The sequence below is a fragment of the Podarcis raffonei genome, chromosome 2, assembly GCF_027172205.1.
Source record: "Podarcis raffonei isolate rPodRaf1 chromosome 2, rPodRaf1.pri, whole genome shotgun sequence".
Lineage (NCBI taxonomy): Eukaryota > Metazoa > Chordata > Lepidosauria > Squamata > Lacertidae > Podarcis > Podarcis raffonei.
Window position 1 is genome coordinate 114,336,531 of NC_070603.1, and position 26,783 is coordinate 114,363,313.

Consider the following 26,783-nt stretch of genomic DNA (forward strand, 5'->3'; position numbering starts at 1 on the left):
CCATTCTAGACTGCATAGTGTGCAGGTCAAAGGAAGTCATAGTACTGCTCTGTTCTGCCTTGGTCAGACCACACCTGGAATACTGTGTCCAGTTCTGGGCGCCACAATTTAAGAAGGAGATTGAGAAGCTGGAAGGTGTGCAGAGGAGGGCAACCAAAATGATCAAGGGTCTGGAAACCGAGCCTTATGAGGAACAGTTGAAGGAGCTGGATATGCTCAGCCTGGAAAAGAGAAGACTGAGATGGTATAGGATAAGGTAAAGGTAAAGGGACTCCTGACCATTAGGTCCAGTCATGGCCGACTCTGGGGTTGCAGCGCTCATTTCGCTTTGTGGCCGAGGGAGCCAGCGTACAGCATGTGGCCAGCATGACTAAGCTGCTTCTGGCAAACCAGAGCAGCGCACGGAAACGCCGTTTACCTTCCCGTCGGAGCAGTACCTATTTATCTACTTGCACTTTGACGTGCTTTCGAACTGCTAGGTTGGCAGGAGCAGGGACCGAGCAACGGGAGCTCACCCCGTCGCGGGGATTCGAACTGCCGACCTTCTGATCGGCAAGTCCTAGGCTCTGTGGTTTAACCCACAGCGCCACCCGTGTCCCTTAGGATATAGGATAGTCACCTTCAAATATCTCAAGTGCTGTTACATGGAAGATGGAGCAAGCTCGTTTTTCTGCTGCTCTGGAGGGCAGGACTCGAACCAAGGGCTTCAAGTTACAAGAAAGGAGATTCTAACTAAGCATGAGAAATAACTTTATGGCAGTGGAACGGACTCCCTTGGGGGGTTGTGGACTCTTCCTTCATAATAATAATAATAATAATAATAATAATAATAATAATAATAATAATATTTTTTATTTATACCCCGCCCATCTGGTTGGGCTTCCCCAGCCACTCTGGGCAACTTCCAAAAAAAATATTAAAATACTGTAATACATCAAACATTAAAAGCTTCCCTAAGCAGGGCTGCCTTCAGATGTCTTCTAAAAGTCTGGTAGTTGTTATTCTCTTTGACATCTGGTGGGAGGGCGTTCCCCAGGGCGGGTGCCACCACCGAGAAGGCCCTCTGCCTGGTTCCGCGTAACCTCCCTTGGAGGTTTTTGGCTGGATGGCCCATCTTGCATGGATGCTTTACTTGAGATTCCTGCCTTTGCAGGGGCTGGACTAGATGACCCTTGGGGGTACTTTCCAACTCTACAATGATAGAGCATCTGCTTTGCATGCGGGAAATCCCAAGTTCGATCCCTGGCATCTCCCGCTGCTGCCAGTCCGAGCCGACAATATGGAGCTGGATGGGACCAATAACTACAACGCAGCTTCCTGTATATATGTCAGAGACCCTTTAAAGTCCTCCTGGGTCTGAAAGCGAGCTATCCCGCACCGCAGGAGAAAAACACCCGAGAGGTGGGCTCCGTGGGTTGCCCGTGAAGCCGCCTGGCCCTTTAACTCCCCCCCCCCAACACCCCACCCGCGCGCGCCTCTTTCTCGCTCCATCGCCCCCCATCATCTTCGCAGGGACAGCAAGAGCCGCGTGGCTCGTCCGGGGAAGGAGGGAGAGAGAGAGAGGGAGGGAGGCAGGCAGGCAAAGCAAGGCAGAGACAGGAGAAGACGGCGAGGGAGGCTTTTCTTGGTGGGGGGTGACGCAGAGAGCTTTCCCTCCCTCCTCCGGTGGGTCTCTAACCCCCCCTCACCCCGCCTCCACAACAGACACACAGGCACAGAGTGACAGCCACGTCGAGAGCAGCGGCAGAGATGTCTTCGGAGAAAACAGGTGAAGGAAGGATCTCTTAATAAAGGATGCTTCTGGTGGGGAAGGATCAGGCTGGGATCGGGCCCGCCTGGGTAGCTGGGTGCAAGGTGGGCGTTTGGCGGGGTTAGGGAGGGGGGGAAAGATCAGATCTGCATCAGAGGGAATGGCACATGAAGATTGTTTTTATATATATAGCATGTGCCATTCCCTCTGATGCAGATCTGATATATATATATATTGGGGGTTTTTTTTGCACATGTGCCCATCAAGCTGTGTGTGGGAATTATCCCTCCGTGTGTGGTGCTGTCAGGAGGGGGTCGTGCAAATGCTGCGCGTTGTGCAGAATGGAAATATTCCGTTGCGATGTTCTGTCCACGAATGCAGCTTGCAGAGGAGAAATTTGAGAGGGCGAGGGAGCATGGGTCCGCTGTGAGGAGCGGAGCGCAGTTCTTGCGCGGGTGCCTGCCTGCAGAAGGCTTCTTCCTCTTGCAACCATGCCTGCCTATCACTCGGTTGCTGGGATTTGTGCTGCGAAGCTGTTGTGGAAAATGCCTGTGTGGTTGTGTTGACAGGTGTGCAAAGGAGGGGTGCAGAAGCTGAAGGTATCTGTGGATATGGCCTTTCCAAAGGCCAGGTTGTGCAGTCAGCTGGGGCCTGTAGATTGCATCAGTGCTAGTCCTGCTCAGAGCAACCCCACTGAAATGAATAAATACAGCTAACAAAGGCCCGTTAATTTCTGAGAAAATGAGAGTTAGCCTCAACCGTGTGTGTGTAATGTGCTTGCATGTATTTGGTTTTTTCCCTCCCTCATACACGCACAGAAAGGAGGATATCTGATGTGCTGGAGAGTTGGGTGAGCCTGTGCATTGATCAGATGTTTCCACGGAGGTCACCGGCACAGGTAGCGTGTGCAGTGGGTGAGGGATGCAAGATTCCATGTGCGAGGTGTGAGACTGTTTAGCAGGAGCGCTGTGCCCGGGGTAACTGTGTGCGCATCACTTTGTGATGTCATCTGTTATGTGTCTGGGTGTTCGGTGTGTGTGTGTGTATCATGCAGGGTGTGAAATGGGAGTTGGGATCTGGCAGGTACAGAGAGCAGAGGGATTATGCCACTGATATGACATGACTTGACAAGCGGATCCGCTTCTGTTTATACTGCCTCGCCAAATATTGCCTTGAGGAATGTGCATCTGCATTTTCGCAGTGGAGAGAAGACTGTATTTATATATCGTTTGGGTTTTTTTAAGTGTGGGGGTACACAATGGGATTTGAGGTGTGAGCCACACAGCATCTCTGTGTTAGTAGTGGTTTTGGGGTAGGTCTGTTTGCTTAGGATTCTGCCTTTGGGGCAGAGGGTGTAGAGGTCTCTGTGGGTCCCAGTGTTTGTGTACATTGTTCATCCACAGGCAGAACGAGGGTGGCCACTGGGGTGCCCTCCGGATACTGGACTTGAGCCGCCACCAACCCAATCCAACATGGCAAATGGGCAACATCTAAAGAAGGGCTTTCCTTTGATATAGAAGGAACGGCTTGGGCGTTTAAGGAGTGGCTCAAGTGCATCCAGAATTCATAAGACTATCTAAAGCACTTTCCTTCATTGTCACTCTACTTGCATTTAAGAAAAGGAAGGGATGTGGTGTGAACCTTTGGTCAATCAGACAGAATCATAGAATTGTAGATTTGGAAGGGACCACGAGGGTCATCTAGTCCAACCCCCGGCAATGCAGGAATCTTTTTGCCCAACGTGGGACTTGAACCCACAACCCTGAGTTTAAGGGTCTCACGCTCTACCAGCTGAGCTGTCAGAACTCAGTTCTCTCAAGATTCTTCCCTTTTTGTTGTTGTTTAGTCGTTTAGTCGTGTCCGACTCTTTGTGACCCCATGGACCAGAGGACGCCAGGCACTCCTGTCTTCCACTGCCTCCCGCAGTTTGGTCAAACTCATGCTGGTAGCTTTGAGAACACTGTCCAACCCTCTCGTCCTCTGTTGTCCCCTTCTCCTTGTGCCCTCCATCTTTCCCAGCACCAGGGTCTTTTCCAGGGAGTCTTCTCTTCTCATGAGCTGGCCAAAGTATTGGAGCCTCAGCTTCACGATCTGTCCTTCCAGCGAGCACTCAGGACTGATTTCCTTCAGAATGGAGAGGTTTGATCTTCTTGCAGTCCATGGGACTCTCAAGAGTCTCCTCCAGCACCTTACTTGCCAATATTACACACACACACACACACACACACACACACACACACTCACTCCGTGCACCACTATCATGTAAACATAGCTCCCTCTGGCCTTTGCATTTCCCCATCATTTGCAAAGGAAGTCGGACCACAACCTCCAAAACAAAAATTCTCTGACACAGCTTTTGCATGTTCTTTTATCCTGTCACAAATGATCTGATACCGGAAGCCTGGGGCCTGGGGCTGAATGTGCCCCTCCACGCCTCTCTACTTGGCCCTCAGAATTCTCCATAGGCCACACACCTCTCCTCAGCCACATCCCTCACTTGCCCTACTTCACAGTATCCGGGAGTGCTTTGTCTGGAAGGTGCTCTTGATCTTGGATAATGGCTTTTGTTTGCCTAAATCAGAGGTTTCCAAACTGTGTCGCGACACATTAGTGTATCGGCTGCAGTTGTGTCGTGTGAACGCTGCCCGCGCTCCTCCCGGGGCTGGAAAGGGTTTTAGTTTAACCTCCGGTTTGCTAGTAAAACTGAATTACTGTGTCGCGAAATAATGCATATCTAAAAAGTGTGTCCCCCAACATGGAAAGCTCTGGCCTAGATGGAAATTAGCCCACTGTACAAAGGTAAAATTCACATTCCTTCCTCCACCCGTTTCTGTCTCTGGCCCCCAGTATGTTTCCAAGCACAATTCAAAGTGTTGGTGCTGACCTTTAAAGCCCTAAATGGCCTCGGTCCAGTATATCTGAAGGAGTGTCTCCACCCCCATCATTCTACCCGGACACTGAGGTCCAGCGCCGAGGGCTTTCTGGCGGTTCCTTCGCTGTGAGAAGCCAAGTTACAAAGAACCAGGCAGAGGGCCTTCTCGGTAGCGGCACCCGCCCTGTGGAACGCCCTCGCACCATATGTCAAGGAAATAAACAACTACTGTACCAGACTTTTAGAAGACATCTGAAGGCAGCCCTGTTTAGGGAAGCTTTTAATGTTTGATGCATTACTGTATTTTAATATTTTGTTGGAAGCCACCCAGAGTGGCTGGGGAAGCCCAGCCAGATTGACGGGGTATAAATAAAAATTATTATTATTATTATTATTATTATTATTAGCACACCAAACCCTCCAACATTTATCTGATGAAAATAGTTCCTATTCCATTATTATTATTATTATTATTATTATTATTATTATTATTATTATCTTCATTATTATTATTATTACCCTGCCCATCTGACTGGGTTGCCCCAGCCACTCTAGGTGGCTTCCAACGTATATAAAAGCATAATAAAACTATACAGGGCTGCCTTCAGAAGTCTTCTAAAGGCTGTATAGTTTCTTATCTCCTTGGCTCGAGAGTTGCACACTCTCCAACATTTCTCCGATGAAAACAGGGACATCCTAAGGAAAAGCGGGACATTCCGGGATCAAAAAAGAAACCAGGGTGGCTTCTGTAAATCTGGGGCTGTCCCTGGAAAATATGGACATTGGAGGATGTGTGCACACCCATTTTTCTGAGACTGGTGCATTATAGCAGCTGAGACAAAGAATCGCATGCTTGGGAGTCCTCAATTCAGACGTCACCTCTTGGCCACTGACTCACCAAGGCTGCCATCTTATACGCACTTAATGTTAAACTCTCCCACTGAGCTCAAAGGGACTTACTTCTGAATCCTAAGATTGTACGCCAGGGGGGCTTTAAGCAAAACCGATCTCTCCGCCTCGCCTCCAGAGACATAGGAATGGTATTAGCCTACCTCGCACCGCTGTTGTAAGCACCGCTGAACGTTTAGGAAGAGGCCTAGGCCAATACAAAGGGCTTAATTCCACCAAAGTTAAGCACTTCAGCCCATCGATTGTACGGCAAGACGCTTCGGCACGTGCCCGCCGCTCTAATTGGAATCAATACGGCTTAGAAGAGCTTAACATTTCCTGGATCATGCCCCTTGTACTATTATTGCTCATTACGGATTGACGGATGAGATATTCGGAAACAGGGTGGGGGAGAACGGGTGGCTTTGTTTGCTAATGGCTTCGGTCCTGAAGGGAATGCGAGGTTAATAAAAAAGACCTCGTCCTTTGCTGGCCCTGAAATGTTAGCAGCCATTGAGCTGTTGTGCCCCATTTAACCTTTACGAAATTTTCGGAATCTTTCAAGCCGGTTTATCCTTGCCACCACAACCAGCCTGCCTGGGAGAGAGATGCTCTCGGTTTTAAAGGCCAGGAGAAAATGACCTGCCCAGGTTGTTTGGGGGCCGAGACCCGGCATCTGAATCCCAACAAACCTCTCCATGTGCCTTTTGTAATCCACTCACTCATTCATCTAACCCCCCTACAACCTTCCCCCCACCCCATTTCTCTTTTTCCCCCAGGACACTTCTTCCTTCTCCCTCTATAAATAGATAGCAGGCAGGCACAAACAAAGTGACCTAAAAAACCCATAACGGGAATTTGTTCACCCTCTGGAGGGATGGCCTACTTTGGAGAGGGTGTGTGTGTGTGTGTGTGTGTGTGTGAGAGAGAGAGAGAGAGAGCATGAATAAAGATCTATTTTGTGTGCTCTGTGTGTAGAGAGGGCAGTTGTATGACCCCCAAAGTGGATCATATATATTTAGCACACGCGAAAACTGTCAGTGTACAATTGTGTGTCGGTGCGTGTAGGTATGTGTTGTGTACCTGCCCTCCTTTTTGGACCGCCTCTCTAAAAGATGCCAGGGGTGGCCTTTGAGGGGGGGCGGGGAACAAACAAACAAACACATCGCCAATGTAATTTAATGCAGAACTGCTATTTGAAGGGAAAGGGCAGCTGGACAAAAATACCTAGAGCGTAATGACTGGTTAGGGATGTGGATGCGGCCGCAGGGCCAGCCTGTGATTCAGCGACGTGAGGCAGCTGCCTCAGGTGGCTGATTTTGGGATGCTGTTAAATAGGGCAGCAAATTGCTGGAGATCTCGTTTGTCATTCTGTTGGTAGTTCCTAGGTTTCTAGGGCAGGGGTGGGGGGGATTTTTCTCAGCCTGAGGGCCGGATTCCCTTCTGGCCAACTCTCTGAGGGCCACATGTCAATGCTGGGTGGGTCTAGAAACAGAAGTGAGTTTTTAGCCAAAGTGTTCAGTAGATTTCCGCTTGCACAATTGTCATCATCTTCCTCTCTTCTCTCTTGCGCCATTGGCCCATCTATCTCAGTACTGCCTGCACTGTTTGGCAGCAGCTCTCTAGGGTTTCAGAAGGGGGGCACTCTCAGCCCCACCTGGAGATGAATCTGGGGCCTTCTGCGTTCAGATCAGATGCTCTGCCACTGAACTACAGCCCTGTTCTGAACCTCAGGCCCAAAGGAGGGCTTGGGTGCAGGGATACCAAAGCAGGATCTCAAACGTGTCATGAAGAATTAAAGAAGATGTTAAAAATATCAATAATAAAAAAACCAGAGATATATCTCCTTGGATTGATAGGGGAAGAGATACCACAGGGGGCGGGGGGGGGAGAGAATCTTCTTATACGCAAGTACAGCAGCTAGTGATTGCTGCTAAGCGGAAAATCACAAACCCTTAAGGGAGGAATGGATTTGTAAACTAAATGAATACTTAACTCTGGCAAAAGTAACAGCTATTATAAGAAACCAATCGAATCAAAAATTAAAAAAGGAGTGGGAATGTTTTGATGCATATATGGCAAAATATTGCTCAAAAAAAGATATGCCTAGATTAAAATGTAAAGTATCTGAGGGAAAGTAAATCAGTAAGGAAAGATAATAAGAATATATAGTAGATTTGAGAAGATTGTAAATGCAAATATAAATGTAATCTCAGAATGTGGAGGAAATCGAGTGGGGGGGAGGGACAAAATAATATTAGGTTTGATTGATGGATATGTGGGGGGATGGGGAGGATGTGGTGATGGCTTTGGTTTATTTATATTGTGATGTAATATGGAAAAAACCATAAACATATTGTATAGGGGGGAACGTGTCGGAATGATCAGTTCTAGTGCTTTATTAAAGAAAGGCCTAGACATTCCTGCCAAATCCCTCAGCCTTTATAGATGTGGGGCAGACACATATTATAGATGTGGGGCAGACAAGGGGATGGCTTGTCCGTGCCCAAGCAAACATTCATACCGTACATTCTTTATACACAAAGCAGCATATGTCACTTTGGCCAGGTACTTCTCATCGCTTCACATGACCAGATGAGGGCATAGGTGGCAAATACCCAAATCTTACAGATAGCGCCCCTTTCTGGGCACAGAGCCCAGCACCTCAAGCCCCCAGATAAGGATAAAGCAAGCCGATTAGTGGATATCAAAGGAAGTGAATACAATCATGATCTCGTTGCTACAACAACTACCAATTACCGTAATCATGGGGATATATCAACTATCAAGATGGGGTTTGCAGAGCTTCCGGAAGAGTTCAACACAAACCCTTCCTTATAAAGTTCTCACCAATTTTCAGCGGTGCTAGTTTCTGAATAAAACGCTCTTAGAACATGTGCTGCAAATAAGATTTCAAGGCCACAGGCTGCAGCAAGTATCACACATACGGACTGAAACAGGAAGACTGTCAGTCATGATTTTATGTTTCTGTCAGAGAGAACAAGAATGGTGACAACATCATATTCTCTCCCCCCTCCTTTTTAAAGGAGGGTGCCTAAAATTCCTTTTAGTTTCTAATTGCAATTTTCCTTTCTAAGCCAATGAGGGGTGCGTTGTTGTTGCTTTTTAAAAAGTTATTGGGCCAAGGTTGTCAGTGCCAGATAATACCCTTTTAAAAGAACATTAGAATTTAACATGTCGACAAAGGTGTGCCAGAACCCCCATAAAATAGCAGGCAATGAGCCAGTTCAATCCTCAAAGGCACCGGAAGCGACATTATTGTGCTGAAGAGCAAGTTGCTGTTGTGATCAACGGAAGCATAAATGTGCACTGAAGGCACGATTAAGGTCCCCTGTTTGCTATATTAAGCTGAATCAGATTAACCTCCTCATTAAGGGAAACTGTGCCGTGGAATACTTTAGGTGCAGCTGAGTAAATGGCGCTGTTAGTCAGGAAATAAGCTGAGCTTGACACAAAGTAGTGAGCTGGTGGGCAAAAAATGGAATATACAAACTGAAGGGAACGTAGGCAGCACAGCACTCCATCCTAAAATCGAACAATACAGAGTGATCATATCATACTGACAGACACAGACTCATATATATATGTGGCAAGGAAAGTTAATGCAGACAGCGCGTTGGAAAGAGCCACAAATAAGTTTAATAACTAATAATAGTAATAATAATGAGAAAACAACAAAGGATTAGTGAGAGCCAGGGGTGGTGTAATTTTTAGAGTGTCAGGCAAGGGCCTGCGACCAGGGTCCAAACCTCTGCTTTGCTCAGCCATGAAACTCACTGGGTTAATCATAAGAGCCAGTCAGAATCTCTCAGCCTCAAGGATAAAATGCGGAGGAAGAGAGCCATGTTTTCCCCCTTGAGTTGGAGATATACAGTTGTACCTTGGGTTAAGTACTTACCGTATTTTTTGCACCATAACACTCACTTTTTTCCTCCTAAAAAGTAAGGGGAAATGTCTGTGCGTGTTATGGAGGGAATGCCTACGGGTGGCATGCCTACGGATTTTCCTCCTCTAAAAACTACGTGCGTGTTATGGTCGGGTGCGTGTTATAGAGCGAAAAATACGGTAATTCGTTCCGGAGGTCTGTTCTTAACCTGAAACTGTTCTTAACCTGAAGCACCACTTTAGCTAATGGGGCCTCCTGCTGCTGCCGTGCTGCTGCTGCACGATTTCTGTTCTTATCCTGAAGCAAAGTTCTTAACCCGAGGTAATATTTCTGGGTTAGCAGAGTCTGTAACCTGAAGCGTATGTAACCTGAAGCGTATGTAACCCGAGGTACCACTGTAAATGTAATCAATATGTCACTCTAATGTGGCACGGAGCTGGTGCCACAGGTCAGTCTGGCTGCAGTGCTCAGGAGCAATGGCCACAGGGGCTGCCACTGCAACCCCCACTCCCAGTATCTGCCACCTGCCTAACAGAAGGGACGGCCCTGCCTCAATGCCACTATCCTATTTTCACCTCGTTGGCCCATCTCCCTGCTCCTTTCGGGCGAAGCAGGTGCCAGAGCGTGGATTTAGGCCCCGTGCAGATGTTGGTAACTTACTTGCTTCTTGCACAGGGTTCTATACGGCTCCCTGGCAGGACTTTTAGCACGAGCCTGCAGCAGGGTTCCTTTTCGGTCAAGGGGAAAGAGGTAAGGGGGAGATTGCCGTGCATTTAGGGGCTCAGGTAATTTACGGGGCTTGATATGACCGCGAGGAGCCACCTTGCCCGAGAGCACGGGGAGAATTCAGGCCAGGAACTGTGGGCTGGAACACATTAGTACGCTGCCAGAGGAACAGCGAACACGTTGGAGGGATGTAATTGTAGGTTCTTGCAGGACCAAAGTACCCACCCACAGACCCTGCTGAGTCTTTGTGTGATTTGTTGCTCCAGTTTTGCTTCTTTCCAATCAGCCTGTGCCGGAGCTGGGCAGTCCTGCAACATCTCTGCATGGGATATGAACGCATCATCCAACTATTCCTGATAGAGGCACACTGACTCTCGAGGGAGGCTGCTTGCTGCATCTCTGCATGCGTCGCTGTGCTGGGCCTTGCCGCCTTTCAGTCAGAAAGCACACCCTTAGTCCATAGCTGTCAACTTACGGATTTGAAAATAAGGGACCAGCAGCCTCGAAAATAAGGGATCAGCAGCCAAAATAAAGAATTTTGCTATTGTAAAGAGTTACATACATTGGTAGGATTGACAGATGCTGTCAATCCGGCGTGAGGTGGTTGCGGCTGCACCCTTCTGCGTCCCTCCCCATCCCCTCCTCTTCCTCCTCCCTCAGGCCGCCTCCTCAGCCGCTGCCACCACCTCTGGGCTCGCGGGCGGTGTGGACGAGTCTCTCTCTCCCTCCCCCCTCTCTCTCGGGCGGAGAAGGGCCGATGGAACTCCTCGTGCCAGGACGATGAGCAGCCAAAATAAAGGATTTTGCTTAGCTTATCAGTTCCATCGGCCCTTCCCTGCCCGAGAGGGAGGGAGGGAGACTCTTGCCCACGCCGCCTGCGAGCCCGGCATGAGGCGGTTGCGGTGCCGCTTCAGCCACTGATGTGCCGTCCTTCTGCGTCCCTCCCCATCCCCTCCTCTTCCTCCTCCCTCAGGCCGCCTCCTCAGCCGCCTCCGGCTTCCCCTGGCAGTGCGGCGGAAGTCTCGCAAGAGAGGGGCCGCCTGTCCGCCCGTCGCCACCCGACTCCTCACGACGCGCCCCTGAGGGGGAAAAGGGAGAGACGGAGACGCGGCAGCTCGTGCGCGTGCTCTCTCTCGCAGTGGAGGACCCCAAGCCGCTGCTTCCCTCCCAAGCCGGGCAAGCATGAAACCCGGGAAATTTAAGGGACATCATCAATCCGGGACAGCAGCGGGACACGGCACTGGGTTAAGGGAGTTTCCCGCCAAATAAGGGACGGTTGACAGCTATGCCTTAGTCACAGGCAGACTCAGGGGATGGGCTCCTCTGGCGCCCATATCATTCTTAGATTTATACGTCAATAACTTTCTGCAGTTTTATCCCTGTGACAACCTTGGGAGGTTATCTTAGGCTGAGGGATAGTAACTGGCCCCAAGTCACCTTGTTAGCTTAGGAATTTGAACATAGGTCTCCCCAGTTCTAATCTGACCCCCTCACATAGAGATTGAGAACCTGTGGGCCCTTTAGATGTCGCTGGACTACAACTCCCACCATGCCTGCCCATTGGCCATGCTGGCTGAGGCCTGCTGGGAGCTGGAGTCCAGCAGCACCTGAAGGGTTAGACCCTGAGACACACACCCTTCCCCCGCTCTAACGGCAACCACACCATGCTGCGAGACAGCGATAATGAAAAGTCACAATGAATGCTCACGTTGCTCATTTGCAATTTAATTGGGAATGTATTGTTATAGGGGTTTTTTCAGCGGGTGAGGCTAAAACCTATAAATTAATAAATGGTAGGATTTTGCATACAGTGGTACCTCAGGTTAAGTACTTAATTCGTTCTGGAGGTCCGTACTTAACCTGAAACTCTTCTTAACCTGAAACACCACTTTAGCTAATGGGGCCGCCTGCTGCTGCCGCGCTGCCGGAGCACAATTTCTGTTCTCATCCTGAAGCAAAGTTCTTAACCTAAAGCACTATTTCTGGGTTAGCGGAGTCTGTAACCTGAAGCGTATGTAACCTGAAGCGTATGTCACCCGAGGTACCGCTGTATTTAGGATGCGAAGGGAGAAATACCAGCTGCATAGGAATTCCTGGGTTAGCCTATGTAAAAGGACCCGGCTGAGCTAGGGCCATTAAGAAACAATTGAGGGCCTTTGAGGGCCATTGGCAATGGACAGAGACAGGGGTTTGGAAGGTTGCCTGGGGTCACTGTATGTTTGAGGTGACAGAGAAAGGAAACTTCCCAAGGTTGCTGGGAAGAAGAGGAAGGAAGGAAGGCTGGGACCAATCTTTGGGCAGGCTGGCTGCAAAGCTGACTGGGAGAGATGTCTTAGACTCTAGGGATGCTCTCTTGAAAGAGCCATGATAGTAAGATCAGGACTCCCTCCATGCAAACCGAAGGATATAGTGGTACCTCAGGTTACAAACGCTTCGGGTTACAAACTCCACTAACCCTGAAGTAGTACCTTGGGTTGAGAACTTTGACCCAGGATGAGAATGGAAATTGTGGCGCAGCGGGAGGCCCCATTAGCGAAAGCGCACCTCAGGTTAAGAACGGTTTCGGATTAAGAACAGACCTCCCAAACGAATTAAGTTCGTAACCCGAGGTACAGCTGTACACCATGTTTCTTAAACCTATGACAGTCTCCACCATGTCTTCCACTCTCTCCTGTGGGGATGCCTGGAACCCCATGAGCTTTTGCCACCGCTCGGCAGAGAGAGACAGAGGCACCCGACTTTTGTGACAGTACCCAGCAAGCGTTGGCTGTTCCACGTGGTACAAGCCCTTGCCGACACCTTGTCCCACAAAATCCCTTCCCCGCTCATGAGCTCTGAAACGGCGAGTCCGAAATGGTGTGTCCTCGCTGTTGAGTCTCTCGCTGGTCAGGGGGTGAGTGCTCCCTTCTTGTCTGCGCCAGAGAAAAAGGCTGTTATCATGAGGGAGCCCGTAGGCCACACACCACATGGCTGGGCATCCCTGTTTCTCTCCCCTTGGCCTGGATTCTGAGCCGGCCCAAGACAATTTGCTGCCTGAGGCAAAGGATAAAACTGCCCTCCTGCACATCTCACCCGCATTGCTTGGACAGAAGCTGACTGGCAGTTCAGTGCCGGCAATTGGAGTGCATATACACCATGCATTTAGACCATGCACCCCTCAAATAATTGTGGAAACTGTAGTAGGCCTAGCTACAATCCCAGCAGCCTTAACAAACTACAGTTCCCAGGATTTGTGTATGTGTGTGTGTGCTTTGAATGAATGATGTGCATGCAGGCCATTAGATAGCATTATCCAGCGCACTTGAGAGCAATAGTGCTGTTTAGTGGGTGCATGGAAGGCCTGTGGAGCATGTCGCTCTGATCTCCAATGGAGGAAAGTGGCCTCGGGACTGAGGAGGAAGGGTTGGAGAAGCTGCCACCCTCGAATATGCTGCCTGAGGTGCTTTGCCTCACCCTGCCTGGCTTGACTCTGGAATAAACAGCCGTGGGGAATGTTAGGCAAACAATGGCTCTTTGTGCAGCTAGGACAGTTGTCTCCTTCAGGATCACTGCCGGGGCGGGCGGGCGAGGCAGAGCGCTGATACCAGGCGGCTGTTGACAAATCCCTCATGTTTTTGAGGCCAGGGCCAGGCTGCAAATGTTGAAGAGTGGGCTCTCCAGGCACAGGACAATGGGCTCCACAGCTGCAGCCAAGAAGGGTTGAGCTACCAGCACTGTGGATGCTGAAACCTTAAAGTTCAACAGTCAGGCTCCTAACTTTTATACCAGGCCTGGCCGATCCAGAGGTTTCATATTGCCTGTTGGAAGAGAGTTATTCTGAGGCCCGAGCGCACCAAAGTCATGCGCAGAAGGGCCACAGCTCAGTGTCAGAGCATCTGTTTGCATGCAGAAGGCCAGGCCTCAGCTTCAATCCCTAGCACCTCCAAGCAGGATTAGAAAAGGCTCGCTGTCTGGACAAATTCATAGAGGATAAGGCTATCTCCATGGCGACTGGCCACAGGCATCTGGTTGGCCACTGTGAGAACAGGGTGTTGGACTAAATGGGCTGCTGGCTCTTCCTAGGCCCTTATGAAGCCATGGAGAGCTGCCGCTAGTGGTTGCCAAACACTTTCCCTGTCTACAGACCACTTGAAAATAGCTGAGGGTCTTGCCGGACCACTTAACTATTTGTTCTGCCTGTTGTAGCAATTGCAATGCGCTGTGCTAGAGGCGGCATAGTTCCTAATTGCCTTTTTATTACTTCTTTTATTTCTTACATTACCATTTGCAGTCCATGGATGTAAGAAATAAAAGGAGAAATAAAAACAGGATTAAAAATATTTTTTATGTTCGATGCAGATATGCCACAGAACACCGTGAGGAGCAATGGGGGTCCACAGAACAGTTTGGGAACCCTGGTGTGTAGACAGTACTGAGCTGGGTCTGAATCGATATAAGGCAGCTTCCTATGTTCCTATAAGGTGAGGGTGTCCCAGCATACCCTCCAACACAGGGATGGCAAAATATGGGATGCAATCTTCCCGGACACCATCTTCCATTTTTTATCACAATAGAACGGCAGCCATTTTGGATTCCATGATCTCGCATGATTTTGCGTCACAATTTTCCCTGGAAAAGACGCTTTTGCGGGGGGCACGGTGCCCAAAACACACATTTTGGGGTGCCACACAAGATTATAGCCCGGGGGGGGGAGACTTTTATTTTGGGGAAAATCATGGCGACCAAAATGGCCACCGTTCTCTTGCAATAAAAAAATGGGATGTTCCCAGTTTTTCCAGGACACTTGCTGGGTATGTTCCAGTATTGTTGGAGTACAGCTCCCATTGGCCCCAGCAAGCAAGGCGAATGAACAGGGAGGATGGGAGTTAGAGTCCACTACCTCAGGAGGGCTACAGCTCTTCCATTCCTGTCATATAGGGCAACTCCATGTTCATGTGAGCCTCAGGCACTGCAGTCTTAGTGGACCATTGAGCAGCAGACCCCTGAACCAGTGACCAGGACAGCTGCTATGCCTGCTTGCTACTTCTTGTTGACATTTCTTGGTGGGCCTGGGACAGCCTTCACCAGCCTCGGTTCCTTTCAGGTTGTTCAGCCTACGAATTCCATCAGCCCCGCTTTGGTCCAAAGCTTCCAGAAGGCACCTGCTTATAAAAGGCTGTTCTGCTGACCAAGGTTGTGTGGCTCAGCTGGGAAAACCTAAGAACAGCCCTTTGGGCACATGTGGGTAGAGTGCATGGAAGGCTGAACAAAATGGCGGCAACTGGATGCCATTTCAGGAGGAAGCGGCAAACACCCAAGCCAGGCCTGTCGAGGCAGCACATTAGGCTAGTTCCCTGCCTCAGGCCAAAGACATTTGTAATTCAGTCTCCCCAGGGCCCCTGACATACACTCTCCACTGCCTGCCTCTTTTTCACCAGTTCCATGCTACAGTCATTCTCCATCGATCCACCTCGCTTTTCAGACAACTGTGATCTCCAAAAAAACAACTCACATTGATTAAAGTGTGAGACAGAGGCCTTGCCCTCAAGCTTGCAAACTGAAAAGACACACAGAACGGAAGAGCGTAGCTTAGGGAAAGGCAGAGAAACAAAATTAGTTAGCTAATGCTGGAACAAAGGGCTCCCTCAGGCAACCTGCTTATTCAGCATCCATCCTAATTTGCCTGCTCAAAACTTACATGATTGTTAGTCTAGATCAGATTTCCTCAAACTTGGCCCTCAAGATGTTTTTGGCCTACAACTCCCATGATCCCTAGCTAGCAGGACCAGTGGTCAGGGATGATGGGAATTGTAGTCTCAAAACATTTGGAGGGCCGAGTTTGAGGAAGTCTGGTCTAGATCCAGTCTTTCGAAAGCCTTCATTCTTATTTGTTTACACGGTGGTTATATGGCAAGGAGCATTCATCCTGATAGACCTGCAGGGCGTTCCTACATCTTACTGCTAGTTATAGTCATTCATTCATCCCACATTTTGCAATGTCTTTCTCTGTCACTTTCTGTTCTGCAAAAAGGCCCCTCCAGACTAGTGCCTGTAATCAATGCAATAATAATACGTTAGTAGTGGATTTATGCTGGACAGTTCACCCAAAACTGGGATGTTAATCTTCCGGGACGCACTCCCACATGAGTCATATGACTCACGACTCACTCTTGCCCCCCCCAAGTGTTTTTTGGGGGGTGACAGCGCAGCGCGATAGCAAAGCACCCAAAATGGCCGCCATAATCTTACAAGAAAAAACCAGGATATCTTGTTTTTTCCCAGGACACTTGGCAGGTATGCCATCCTGCAGTTCTGCTGTACTTCCCCAATGGTACTGTACTATATCATTGACTTACTGCAAGCAAAGCACCCCAAAGCTTTTGCAGGTGCAAATGATATTGAAAGGGCGGCTGTGTATAACGCCCCAATAATATGAGCACAAACCATGAGGAATGCTTATTGGAAAAAAGGGACATCTGGAGGAGCCCTTAATTGTGCAAACCTAAAGCTTGGGTCCTTCTGGCAAAATACAGACTGTGAACCTTCATTTGTGGGCTTTGTTCAATATGACAGCATGGTGTGCCCCTTGTACATCAGCCTGGTAAGATGCAGTCACATTGCATCTCTCTGATGAGTGCTTTGATGTTTAGCTGGGCTTCCATCGAAAGGGCATTCCACCAGCGTTAGAACTTATTTGAGCTAAGAAAAAAGCATTACATAGGTCTGGTACGTTTGTTCCAAAAGCTGTTATCACCAGTCATCTGAATGCCAGAATGGGGAGAATGTGTATCAGATTTGGAGGCAACACGAAGCTCAGACGGATTGCAAGCACTTTGGTGGACGAGATTTGAATTCAAGACAATGTTGCTGGATACATTCAATGAATGTGCCTTTGTTTGGTTGCTGAAATGGAGGTTTTGTGGAAAAGGAAAAGACACAAGTAGTCCTGTTTGGGGGTTGTTGTTATTGTTTTGGGGCAATCCCTTACCAGCTAAGTCCAATGTTTCAAATTATGCTGTGCTGCTGAGTGTATATTGATGCTCCTTTAACATCTTTTCTTTGTGGTCCCCCCCCCCCAATGTTGTCTTTTCCTTCCTCCTTAGGACTCCCCGACTCTGCCCCCCACACCTCTCCTCCTCCCTACAATGCACCTTTGCAGCCGCCTCCTCCACCCCCACAAGATGCCCCCATCCCCGGCTACAGCGACCCCCCTGCCACGACCGTCCACTCAGGCACTGCCACATTGCCCCGGCTCGGAGGGGCTGCTACCCTGCCCCGCCCTCCCCCTACATCAGCCACCCTGCCACGCCCGCCACGCCACCATTCCGCCACCCTGCCACGCCTCCCCCCGGATCCCTACATGCAGGAAACTCAGTTCAATGGAGCCCCTCAGGGCTACGTCGTGCAGACTCATCCACCAGTCGGGACCCTACCAATTGGAGGCTATATGCACCCAGGATACCCTGTCCAGCTGCAGCCGTGCACGGCATACCTTCCGGTCTACCCAGTAGGGGCGGTGAGTTGTTTATGGTGGTGGGCAATTTGCAGTGCTTCTTATGGGTATGATCAGCTTGCATGCAACTGCGGCGCTAGGAAACAATTACTGTATTTTTCGCTCTATAAGACGCACCAGACCATAAAACGCACCTAGTTTTTGGAGGAGGAAAACAAGAAAAGAAATATTCTGAATCCCAGAAGCCAGAACAGCAAGAGGGATCGCTGTGCAATGAAAGCAGCGATCCCTCTTGCTGTTCTGGCTTCTGGGAGAGCTGCGCAGCCTGCATTCGCTCCATAAGACGCACACACATTTCCCCTTACTTTTTAGGAGGGAAAAAGTGAGTCTTATAGAGCAAAAAAATACGTAAATGATTTAATTCATACCTGGAAATGGGGAGAGAGCGCTGGAGAGTTCTTGTGGCCTGTGAAGAGACCCTTCCCAGAGCCCAAAGGGGACATCAGTGAGGGCAGAGAAGAGGCTGGATGCTCAGCAGGGCTTTGCTTAGGCTGCTCAGCCTTCCCCCCTAACAGCTGAAATGCGGGGCAGCGCAGCAGCCACAGCCTCCAATTTCCCTCGCATTCTCCTGCCCACAGCTGTCAACTTTCTCCTTTTCTTGCGATGAATCCTATTTGGAATAAGGGAATTTCCCTTTTAAAAAAGGGAAAAGTTGACAGCTGTGCTCCTGCCTCCTGCTTCAATTCCAGTTGTGGCTAGTTTTGCTACAGTATTTCTGATCTGGATAGGAGAGAGAGCGGCAGAGAGGGCATTTAGAGGGTGCGCCCCACTTACGCAATTTTCACTTATATATGTGGGGTGCCAGAACAGGTGGGGAGTCACCTATATGATGTGTTTTTGCATGCTATTGTCATTAAATTATGCATTTTTAGGCACACTTTAACCTAGTACCTGCATCTGTGTGCACGTTATCTGGCTGGAGAACTGCACAGCAAAAATCTGGAGCAAAGTTTGAAAGGTGGCTGTGTTTCAGTCTGTGCGTTGTTTTGGAAAGTGTGGTTTTTGACAGGTTTGCCTTTTAAATTATGATTATGATTTTATTTATAACCTGCCCATCTGGCTGGGATTCCCCAGCCACTTTGGGCGGCATTTGTGGTTGTTTAGTCGTTTAGTCGTGTCCGACTCTTCGTGACCCCATGGACCAGAGCACGCCAGGCACTCCTGTTTTCCACTGCCTCCCGCAGTTTCGTCACATCTAAAAACATAAGTGAATATCTAAAAAGCTTAAGTGAATCAAGATTCTTCCCCATCCCTAGAACCCTGTCTTCCACCGGCATCCCGAAGTGGTACAGTCCTGGAAGTGTTTATTCACATATATTGTGCCATTCATGTGCCTGGTGCATTACAAACAGCAGTTAGGCCGGGCCTTTGCTTTCCATAGTTAAAGCTATGGTTTTCCCAGTAGTGATGTATGGAAGTGAGAGCTGGACCATAAAGAAGACTGATTGCCAAAGAAATGATGCTTTTGAATTATGGTGTTGGAGGAGACTCTCAAGAGTCCCGTGGACTGGAAGAAGATCCAACCTCTCCATTCTGAAGGAAATCAGCCCTGAGTGCTCACTGGAAGGACAGATCCTGAAGCTGAGGCTCCAATACTTGGGCCACCTCATGAGAAGAGAAGACTCCCTGGAAAAGACCCTGATGCTGGGAAAGATTGAGGGCACAAGGGGAAGGGGACGACAGAGAACGAGATGGTTGGATAGTGTTCTCGAAGCCAGCAGCATGAGTTTGACCAAACTGCGGGAGGCAGTGGAAGACAGGAGTGCCTGGCGTGCTCTGGTCCTCGGGGTCATGAAGAGGCGGACACGACTAAACGACTAAACAACAAACAATGCTTTGCGAGGGGTTTACAATATGAAATCCACCTGAATGCTTTAGGCCACCTTTGACACTTCCGGAGAGAAGCAAAATGGGGATTCCTTCCTCCCGTGACACCGGCTTTTCTCCCCTCTTGCTTGCAGGCCTACCCTCAGGCCAACCCTCCACCTCCACCATCTCTGTCCCCTACACAGATGACCCCCGGCATCGCCATCCTGGAACCGAGGCGCCCGCCCCACGATTACCTTCCCATCGCGGTCCTCACCACCATCTGCTGCTTCTGGCCCACAGGGATCATTGCTATCATCAAGGCCGTGCAGGTGAGCAGCTGAGGAAGAGAAGAGGGGAGGTACAAGAATCATAGAAGTGTAGGCTTGGAAGGAGCCCTAGTCCAACTTCCTGCAATGCAGGAATCTTTCGGGGCTCAAACCCACAGCCCTGGGATCATGAGTCTAATGCTCTACCAACTGAGCTATCCGTATAAGGCCCTGTTCAGCTCAGGACCAGGTTACTGGAGGGACTGCCTTATCCCTTATAAACCCAGATTGCTGCAGTCTATAGGAGAGCTTCTCCTGCAAAGATCTCAGAAACCTGCTACACAGTAACTCAGAGTAGGGCTTTTGGTGGGGTTGGCTTTGTTCTGTGGGAAAGCCTTCGCGGTAGCGTTCCACTCCTTCACCCAGACAGAATCACCCGGACTATAGGTGTTAAGTTGTGGGTGAACATATCAGATGACACAGCGATTCTTCAAACAGCTCTTGTTTATTCACAGGCCAGAACAGAACTGAACTGAAGGGTTCAGCCAGCCTGCTTATATAGAGCTCCAGTACAACGTAACTGTAACAACTTTCTGTACCTATCCAATCACTGAACGTCACTTTCGATCCCTTATTTGCATATGTGAACCTGAGTAAAAACTATCTACAGTATCCCCCTGCTGGCCCAGGGTGAGAACTTCAGTACATAACAATAGGGGTGAACTGGCTCTGCAAGGCTGCACGGTGTCCTCTGGAGGGCCCACCTGTTAAGAGAAGAGAAAACATGTGAAAGAGACTGTATCTGAGCCTGTGTTATTTTATCCCCGATGGGTTGCGTGTCCAAGGGCAACTTGAACGGGGGTGGACATCTATACATCAGTTCGTATGGTGCGAGCCCAGTTCTCTTGTTAGGGGCACATCGGACCTGAAAGAATGCAACTGGGAGCATGTCTGGCTACGGTGTTCCGGTTTCTTGAGTCAATTTGGCAAGTTGGTTCTTCAAGGTTCGATTCATTCTTTCAACCTTCCCTGAGCTCTGGGGCCTCCAAGCTGTATGCAATTTCCAATTAATCTGTAGAGCTTGGCTCACCCCCTGGACGAATTGGTGTATTGCTGGGCCATTATCACTCCCTATTGCTCTTGGCAGCCCGAACCTTGGTATGGTTATTTCTTGCCATTCCTGGAGGGGGGCCTTCTCCCCATACCGCTGGGGGTACACTGATCATTCTTATGAGCTTCAAATCCAGGCCCTCCTTTTCTCTATTATCCCCCATTAAGGCTGCCACCAATCTCCAGGCATTTTCTCTGGGCCCCATGAGAGACATAATTCCTGTGCCTGCAAAGATACAACCAACACTTACTATCTGCATTCTTCCGATACCATGGAAGACGTAACATTCCTGTTCCAACAGGCTTTCTCAGCGGGGTGAATGGGTCTTTACCACAAGTGTCCACTTTGTTAGGGTTTCAGTCTTATTTAAAATGCATTTGCTATTTCTGTTGGGGGTGGATTTGCATTAGCAAACAAAAGCAAAAACCTAATGCTATTCTAGGCTGCATCAACGGAGGTATAGTGTTCAGATCAAGGGAAGTAATAGTACCACTCTATTCTGCCTTGGTCAGACCACACCTGGAATACTGCGTCCAATTCTAGGCACCACAGTTTAAGAAGGATGTTGACAAGCTGAAAGGTGTGCAACCAAGATAACAAAGGGTCTGGAAACCAAGCCTGATGAGGAATGGTTGAAGGAGCTAGGTATGTTTAGCCTGGAAAAGAGGAGACTGAGAGAAGATATCCTAGTCATCTTCAAATATCTCAAGGGCTGTCACCAGGGCCAGATTTAGGTTTGATGAGGTCCATAGCTACTGCCTCTCCAGAAGCCCCATATGATGTGTTTTGTGCCGTTGAACCAATCACGCAACATTCATTCCCTACTAATAAATCTTAAAATATAAATCCGGGGACATTAAATGAAATCCGGGGACATTCCAGTGACGGATTTTGTCCAGGGACAGATTTGTAAATCCAGGGACTGTCCCTGGGAAACGGGGACGTCTGGTAACCATAATTTAACAACCTCCAATGAAGGAGAGTCCACCACCTTCCGAGTAGACCGTTCCACTGTCAAACAGTCTACAGTCTACAACCCTCATCATTCCTTGGCAGCTTAGCCAATGGTCAGGAATGATGGGAGTTGTAGTTCAAGGACATCTGGAGACCCGCGGTCGCGATGATCACGGCTGTCACAAAACCCTGCTGGGTAATGCAGTCAATGGGTTTGAATAGGGTGGCAACCGACACTGTTGCTGTTGAAGGTCTTAATCTTGTCACAACGGCAAAATCCTGTCCCATGTCGTGAGCGGTAAGCCACCCTTTTTCATCAGAAACATGCTGAAGATTTTGAGGAATATGCAAGCAGTTAAAATGGGGGAAAAGGAAACAGTTTTAATTCCTCAGGAACATATGCTCGGCGCACTCCCTGTTCACGTCTGGCTGGCACCCCTCACCTCCCACACGCGCACACATTTTGTACTCAGTCGCTTCGTTCTGTGCTCTGGAAATAATCCCGTGCTTGAGAGGAGGCTGGCAGCCATTTTACCAAGCTGGAAGAATGCGAGGTTTCTTGCCTCCAGCTGAGGTGCCGAGTCCATCTCTGCCTGCCTGCCTTCCCGCCCACCCGTAAAGGATAAATAACATGTAACTCTGGTGCTTGGCGGCCGCTGACTCCTACTCAGAGAGAAAAGCGTTCTGGGAACATGCTATGAAGATGACAATGTTGGGAAAGTGCTCGTGGAGCGATTTCTAAAAGCTACAAACTGGTTTTTGCTACAGTCCTAAATGGAGTTAACTGTGGGTTAAACCATCTAGCCTAGGACTTGCCGATCAGAAGGTCAGTGGTTCGAATCCCCGCGACGAGGTGAGCTCCCGTTGCTCGGTCCCTGCTCCTGCCAACCTAGCAGTTCGAAAGCACGTCAAAGTGCAAGTAGATAAATAGGTACCACTCTGGCAGGAAACGGTGTTTCCGTGCGCTGCTCTGGTTTGCCAGAAGCGGCTTAGTCATGCTGGCCACATGACCCGGAAGCTGTACGCCGGCTCCCTCGACCAATAAAGCGAGATGAGCGCCGCAACCCAAGTCGTCTGCGACTGGACCTAATGGTCAGGGGTCACTTTACCTTTAAGCTTAGGGTGAGGAAATGTTTTCAGCCTGAAGGCCACAATGCCTCATAGGGGAGCGGGGTGGGGTGGGGGCATATGTCAGTGATGGGTGGGGCTACAGGCAAAAGTAGGTGGGGCGACAGATGTGACTCTTCCCTTTGTAATGTAGGCAACATCCCAGTTAGACCTTCCAAGTATCCCTATTTTCCAAGGGACCGTCCCAGATTTACAGAAGCCACCCCGGTTTCTGACTTGATCCCAGAATGTCCTGCTTTTCCTTAGGACATCCCTATTTTGATCAAAGAAATGTTGAAGAGGACATCTCTATTTCCATTGGAGAAATGTTTCAGAGTTTGCATAGGTCAAGGAGTTTCCACACACATACACCTCTCTCTATCCAGGCAAGCATAAGGGATTCTCACAGTTCAGTGACACATTTCAGGCAAAGGAGGTCATGCAGCAGGGCTCTTCAGGGCTGTGGCTTGGAGAGAATCCTGAGGGCCACATAGAAAGACCTGGAGGGCCGTATTTGGGCCACAGGCCCAAGACTCTCCACTCTTGGTTTAAGCATTTGAACACAATGGGATGTGTGTCTTAGTATAACTTACTGCTGATAATCATTTCTTCTCCCAGGGAATCTTGGGAATTGCAGTTCCACCCTCTGTGTTTATTACATGTCCTGGCCTCCCCTTGTCCCTCTTCTTTTTAATTTCCTTTTACACATTTGGGGCCCAGTTTCCACACCGGCGTAGTTCGTTCTCTTTCAAGGTTAAGTTATCCGGAGCCGAGCGGCACGCTCAGAAGGATCACAGGAAGTTCCAGCCAGACTATTTATTTATTAATTGTTCCGTAAAACACAGGCTTCTAGACAACTCGCAGAGAATTAAAAACAGCTTTTGAAAGTCAGAAATATAAATAAAGTACCGCAAAGATGCCACAATAAAATCCATAACCAGCACAGAGAACAAAATCCATAGACAACCACAATCAATTAACTGAGCTATTTGGAAAGCTGAAACCATATTAAAAAAATAAACAACCCTTAAAACAATCCAGCGGATAAAAACAGGGACAGGGAAGAGATGAACAGTCTAACAGAGGCTAAGAAAGACTGGGAGGATATTAAAAGGGCCTGGGAGCTCTCCCCACCCCACACACTCTGACCACCCCCAGAACAGGTCATCCTATGCCCTTTTAAAATGTGTTTTTCTTTGGGGTGGGGGTGTTACTGGATTGCTGTTTTTATTTTGATTATGTATTTTGTGGTTTTATATTTTGATTTTATTCTGTAAATCGCCCTGAGACTTCCGGGTATAAGGAGGTGTATAAATTCAATCACTCAATCAATCAATCAATCAATCAATCAATCAAATAATTGGGTTGTATGTTTTGTAAACTACTCAGAAGCCTATTTTGGCATTAAGCAGCACACGAAATAACCATTCTCCTCTCACTTCTTCAGGTGCGGACTGCGGTTGCCCGCGGCGACATCGTATCAGCAGAAATTGCCTCACGAGAGGCCCGCAACTTCTCCTTCATCAGCCTGGCTGTGGGCATCGCAGCCATGGTCCTGTGCACTATCCTCACTGTAGTGATCATCATTGCTGCCCAGCACCATGACAATGACTGGGACCCCTAGCGCCCGGCAGCCTTGCCTTCCGACTCCTCCTGTGCCCCTGGCAACTGGTGTCAACAGCCCTGGAAGGAAACCAACAACACACCCCGGCAATCATTGCTCCCAAGGATGGTCCTTGGCAACCGTCTCCCCTGCGGTCCTTAGCAACCGTCTCCTCCCCCACCGCCAACAATACTTGGAATGCTTGGCAACCGTCTCCCACAAAGCTCTCGGCAGTATTAATGGTACCTACTCAGCAAAATGACTTCCGGAAAACGATATTCAGACTGAATGCTGACACGCCCGAGGGGGCCCGTCAGCTGGGGCTCCTCGCAACGAATTTTCCATCCTGCCGGTTTTTAATTTTTTTTATTTTAATCCAGAATACTTTGCTTGCTTCTTTCCTTCCCAAAGAGTAGGCTCTGCTCTCTCGTGCCCATGGCAACAGCCGCCTTCCTTCTGCTGCATTCTGCATGCATCCTACTGCCCGTTTAACAGGACAATGCACCACACCTGTGTATTCATTAAGCATTACCCCTTTGTATCCACAATTGCTTTCTGGCAGTTCCACCACGTGAAATAAGGCCAAATAAGATGCTCTGCCAGTGATGCTGCTGTTCCATCAGCCAATTCTCCCTTCCTTGCAGGAGGAGGTGGAGTGACCGAATATTGGGGGCAGTTTGAACCTCTTACCTCCCTTTTATTTTGTTTCCCATCCAAATCCACCCTTCTTCTCTGCACTAAATAATACAGCCTTGCTCTGTTGTCTTTTAGCTCTCTGTTTTAGATAGGAACCCCTTCTAAAATAGGTTGATTCCCAAAGCATTATTCAAGATAGCGGTCAAAAATATTCATGTGCAGTTAGGAAGCCATAGCCTTCCCTTCACCATTTCATTTGCGCATCTGCTCCTAGCTGCCCAGTCCTTCTCAAGGTTTCTTTGAAGAATGCCCTATATTGCTTAAAAGCATCTCTTTTTAAAATACCTCTCCATTTCATATGGCTCTTCTTTTAAAAAAATTCCCATCGCTAAAGAACGTACGGGGAAAAAATTGAGAGTAGGAGAAAGAAATCTCTTCTCCCATGTGGTGGCAGGGGGAGTGATGGCTATTAGAGCTGGGCGATACCTGGTTTTCAACACTGTGAAATTTCTCGGTTTTAGACCCCTAAGCAGCAGCAGTTGCCAGGACATTACCCCGTTCACCTCTACATAGTTACAGTGTTATTTCAGACATCTTGATATATCAATATATCACAATGTTTATCTGGTGATATATCACCATGTTGAAAGCCAGACCTAACACACACATCATAATTCACAATATATTGCCAGATAATGGAACCGATATTACGGTATTATTTATTTGTTGAATTTATGTACCACCCTGTACCCAGAGGTCTCAGGGCAGTTATGGACTTCAAACTGGTTTTGGATGATATACTGATATATCACACAGCCCTGATGTTTATATAAAGAAGAAGAATAGAATTGTAAGGGAGTAAGCGGGTGGCGCTGTGGTCTAAACCACTGAGCCTAGGGCTTGCTGATCGGAAGGTCGGCAGTTCGAATCCCTGCGACGGGGTGAGCTCCCATTGTTCAGTCCCAGCTCCTGCCAACCTAGCAGTTCGAAAGCACGTCAAAATGCAAGTAGATAAATAGGTACTGCTCCAGCGGGAAGGTAGACAGTGTTTCCATGCACTGCTCTGGTTTCACCAGAAGCGGCTTAGTCATGCTGGCCACATGACCCAGAAAAACTGCCTGTGGAGAAATGTTGGCTCCCTCGGCCAGTAAAACGAGAGTCATTCACAACCCCAGAGTCATTCACAACTGGACTTTACTGTCAGGGGTCCTTTACCTTCACCTTTACCTAAGGGACCCACAAGGATAAATCTAGTCCAACCCCCTGCAGTGAAGGGATCTTTCACCCAATGTAGGGCTCAAACCCACAACCTTGTGGGTCTCTCGCTCTACTGACTGAGCTATCACACAAAGCCTTGTATGTAGCCAGTTATTCGGATTCCTTCCCACTCTCTTCTCAATGCTTGGGGGTAGATTAAAATATAGCCATCTCTTATCCACACTACTTGCCTTACAAGCTGGGTTTATAGTCACTTAAATCTTTCATTTGGAGAGCAAGGCCTTTCCTTGGCTGCCATATGAAAAACTTACCACAACCACTTTTAGTTATTTTTTATTTGTTAAAAAGCAAAAAGAAATAGGTGGAGAAAGAGAAAGGGCAAAATATGGGGAACCAGCAGCAGAACCTCAAAAAACAGGGTGTGACAGTGGTATTTCCAGTGTG

The 26,783-nt window shown here is 48.7% G+C and overlaps 2 protein-coding genes across 3 annotated transcripts in view; one reads left to right on the forward strand and one right to left on the reverse strand.

The window, feature by feature from the left end:
- SLC25A53 (solute carrier family 25 member 53) overlaps window positions 1-26,783 on the reverse strand; it is a 48,792-nt gene that overhangs the window by 9,730 nt on the left and 12,279 nt on the right. The window lies entirely within an intron of this gene.
- Window positions 1,471-25,241, forward strand: PRRT1 (proline rich transmembrane protein 1). 2 transcript variants are annotated; one of them, XM_053379374.1, is made up of 4 exons: window positions 1,471-1,768; window positions 17,226-17,638; window positions 19,648-19,773; window positions 24,330-25,241. In XM_053379374.1, exons 1-4 carry the CDS (start codon window positions 1,750-1,752, stop codon window positions 24,504-24,506), a joined length of 735 nt encoding a protein of 244 aa, XP_053235349.1. In that variant the 5' UTR covers window positions 1,471-1,749; the 3' UTR covers window positions 24,507-25,241. The 2 variants fall into 2 exon arrangements, with proteins under 2 accessions (XP_053235349.1, XP_053235348.1); XM_053379373.1 differs by having other exon boundaries at window positions 1,474-1,768; window positions 19,597-19,773.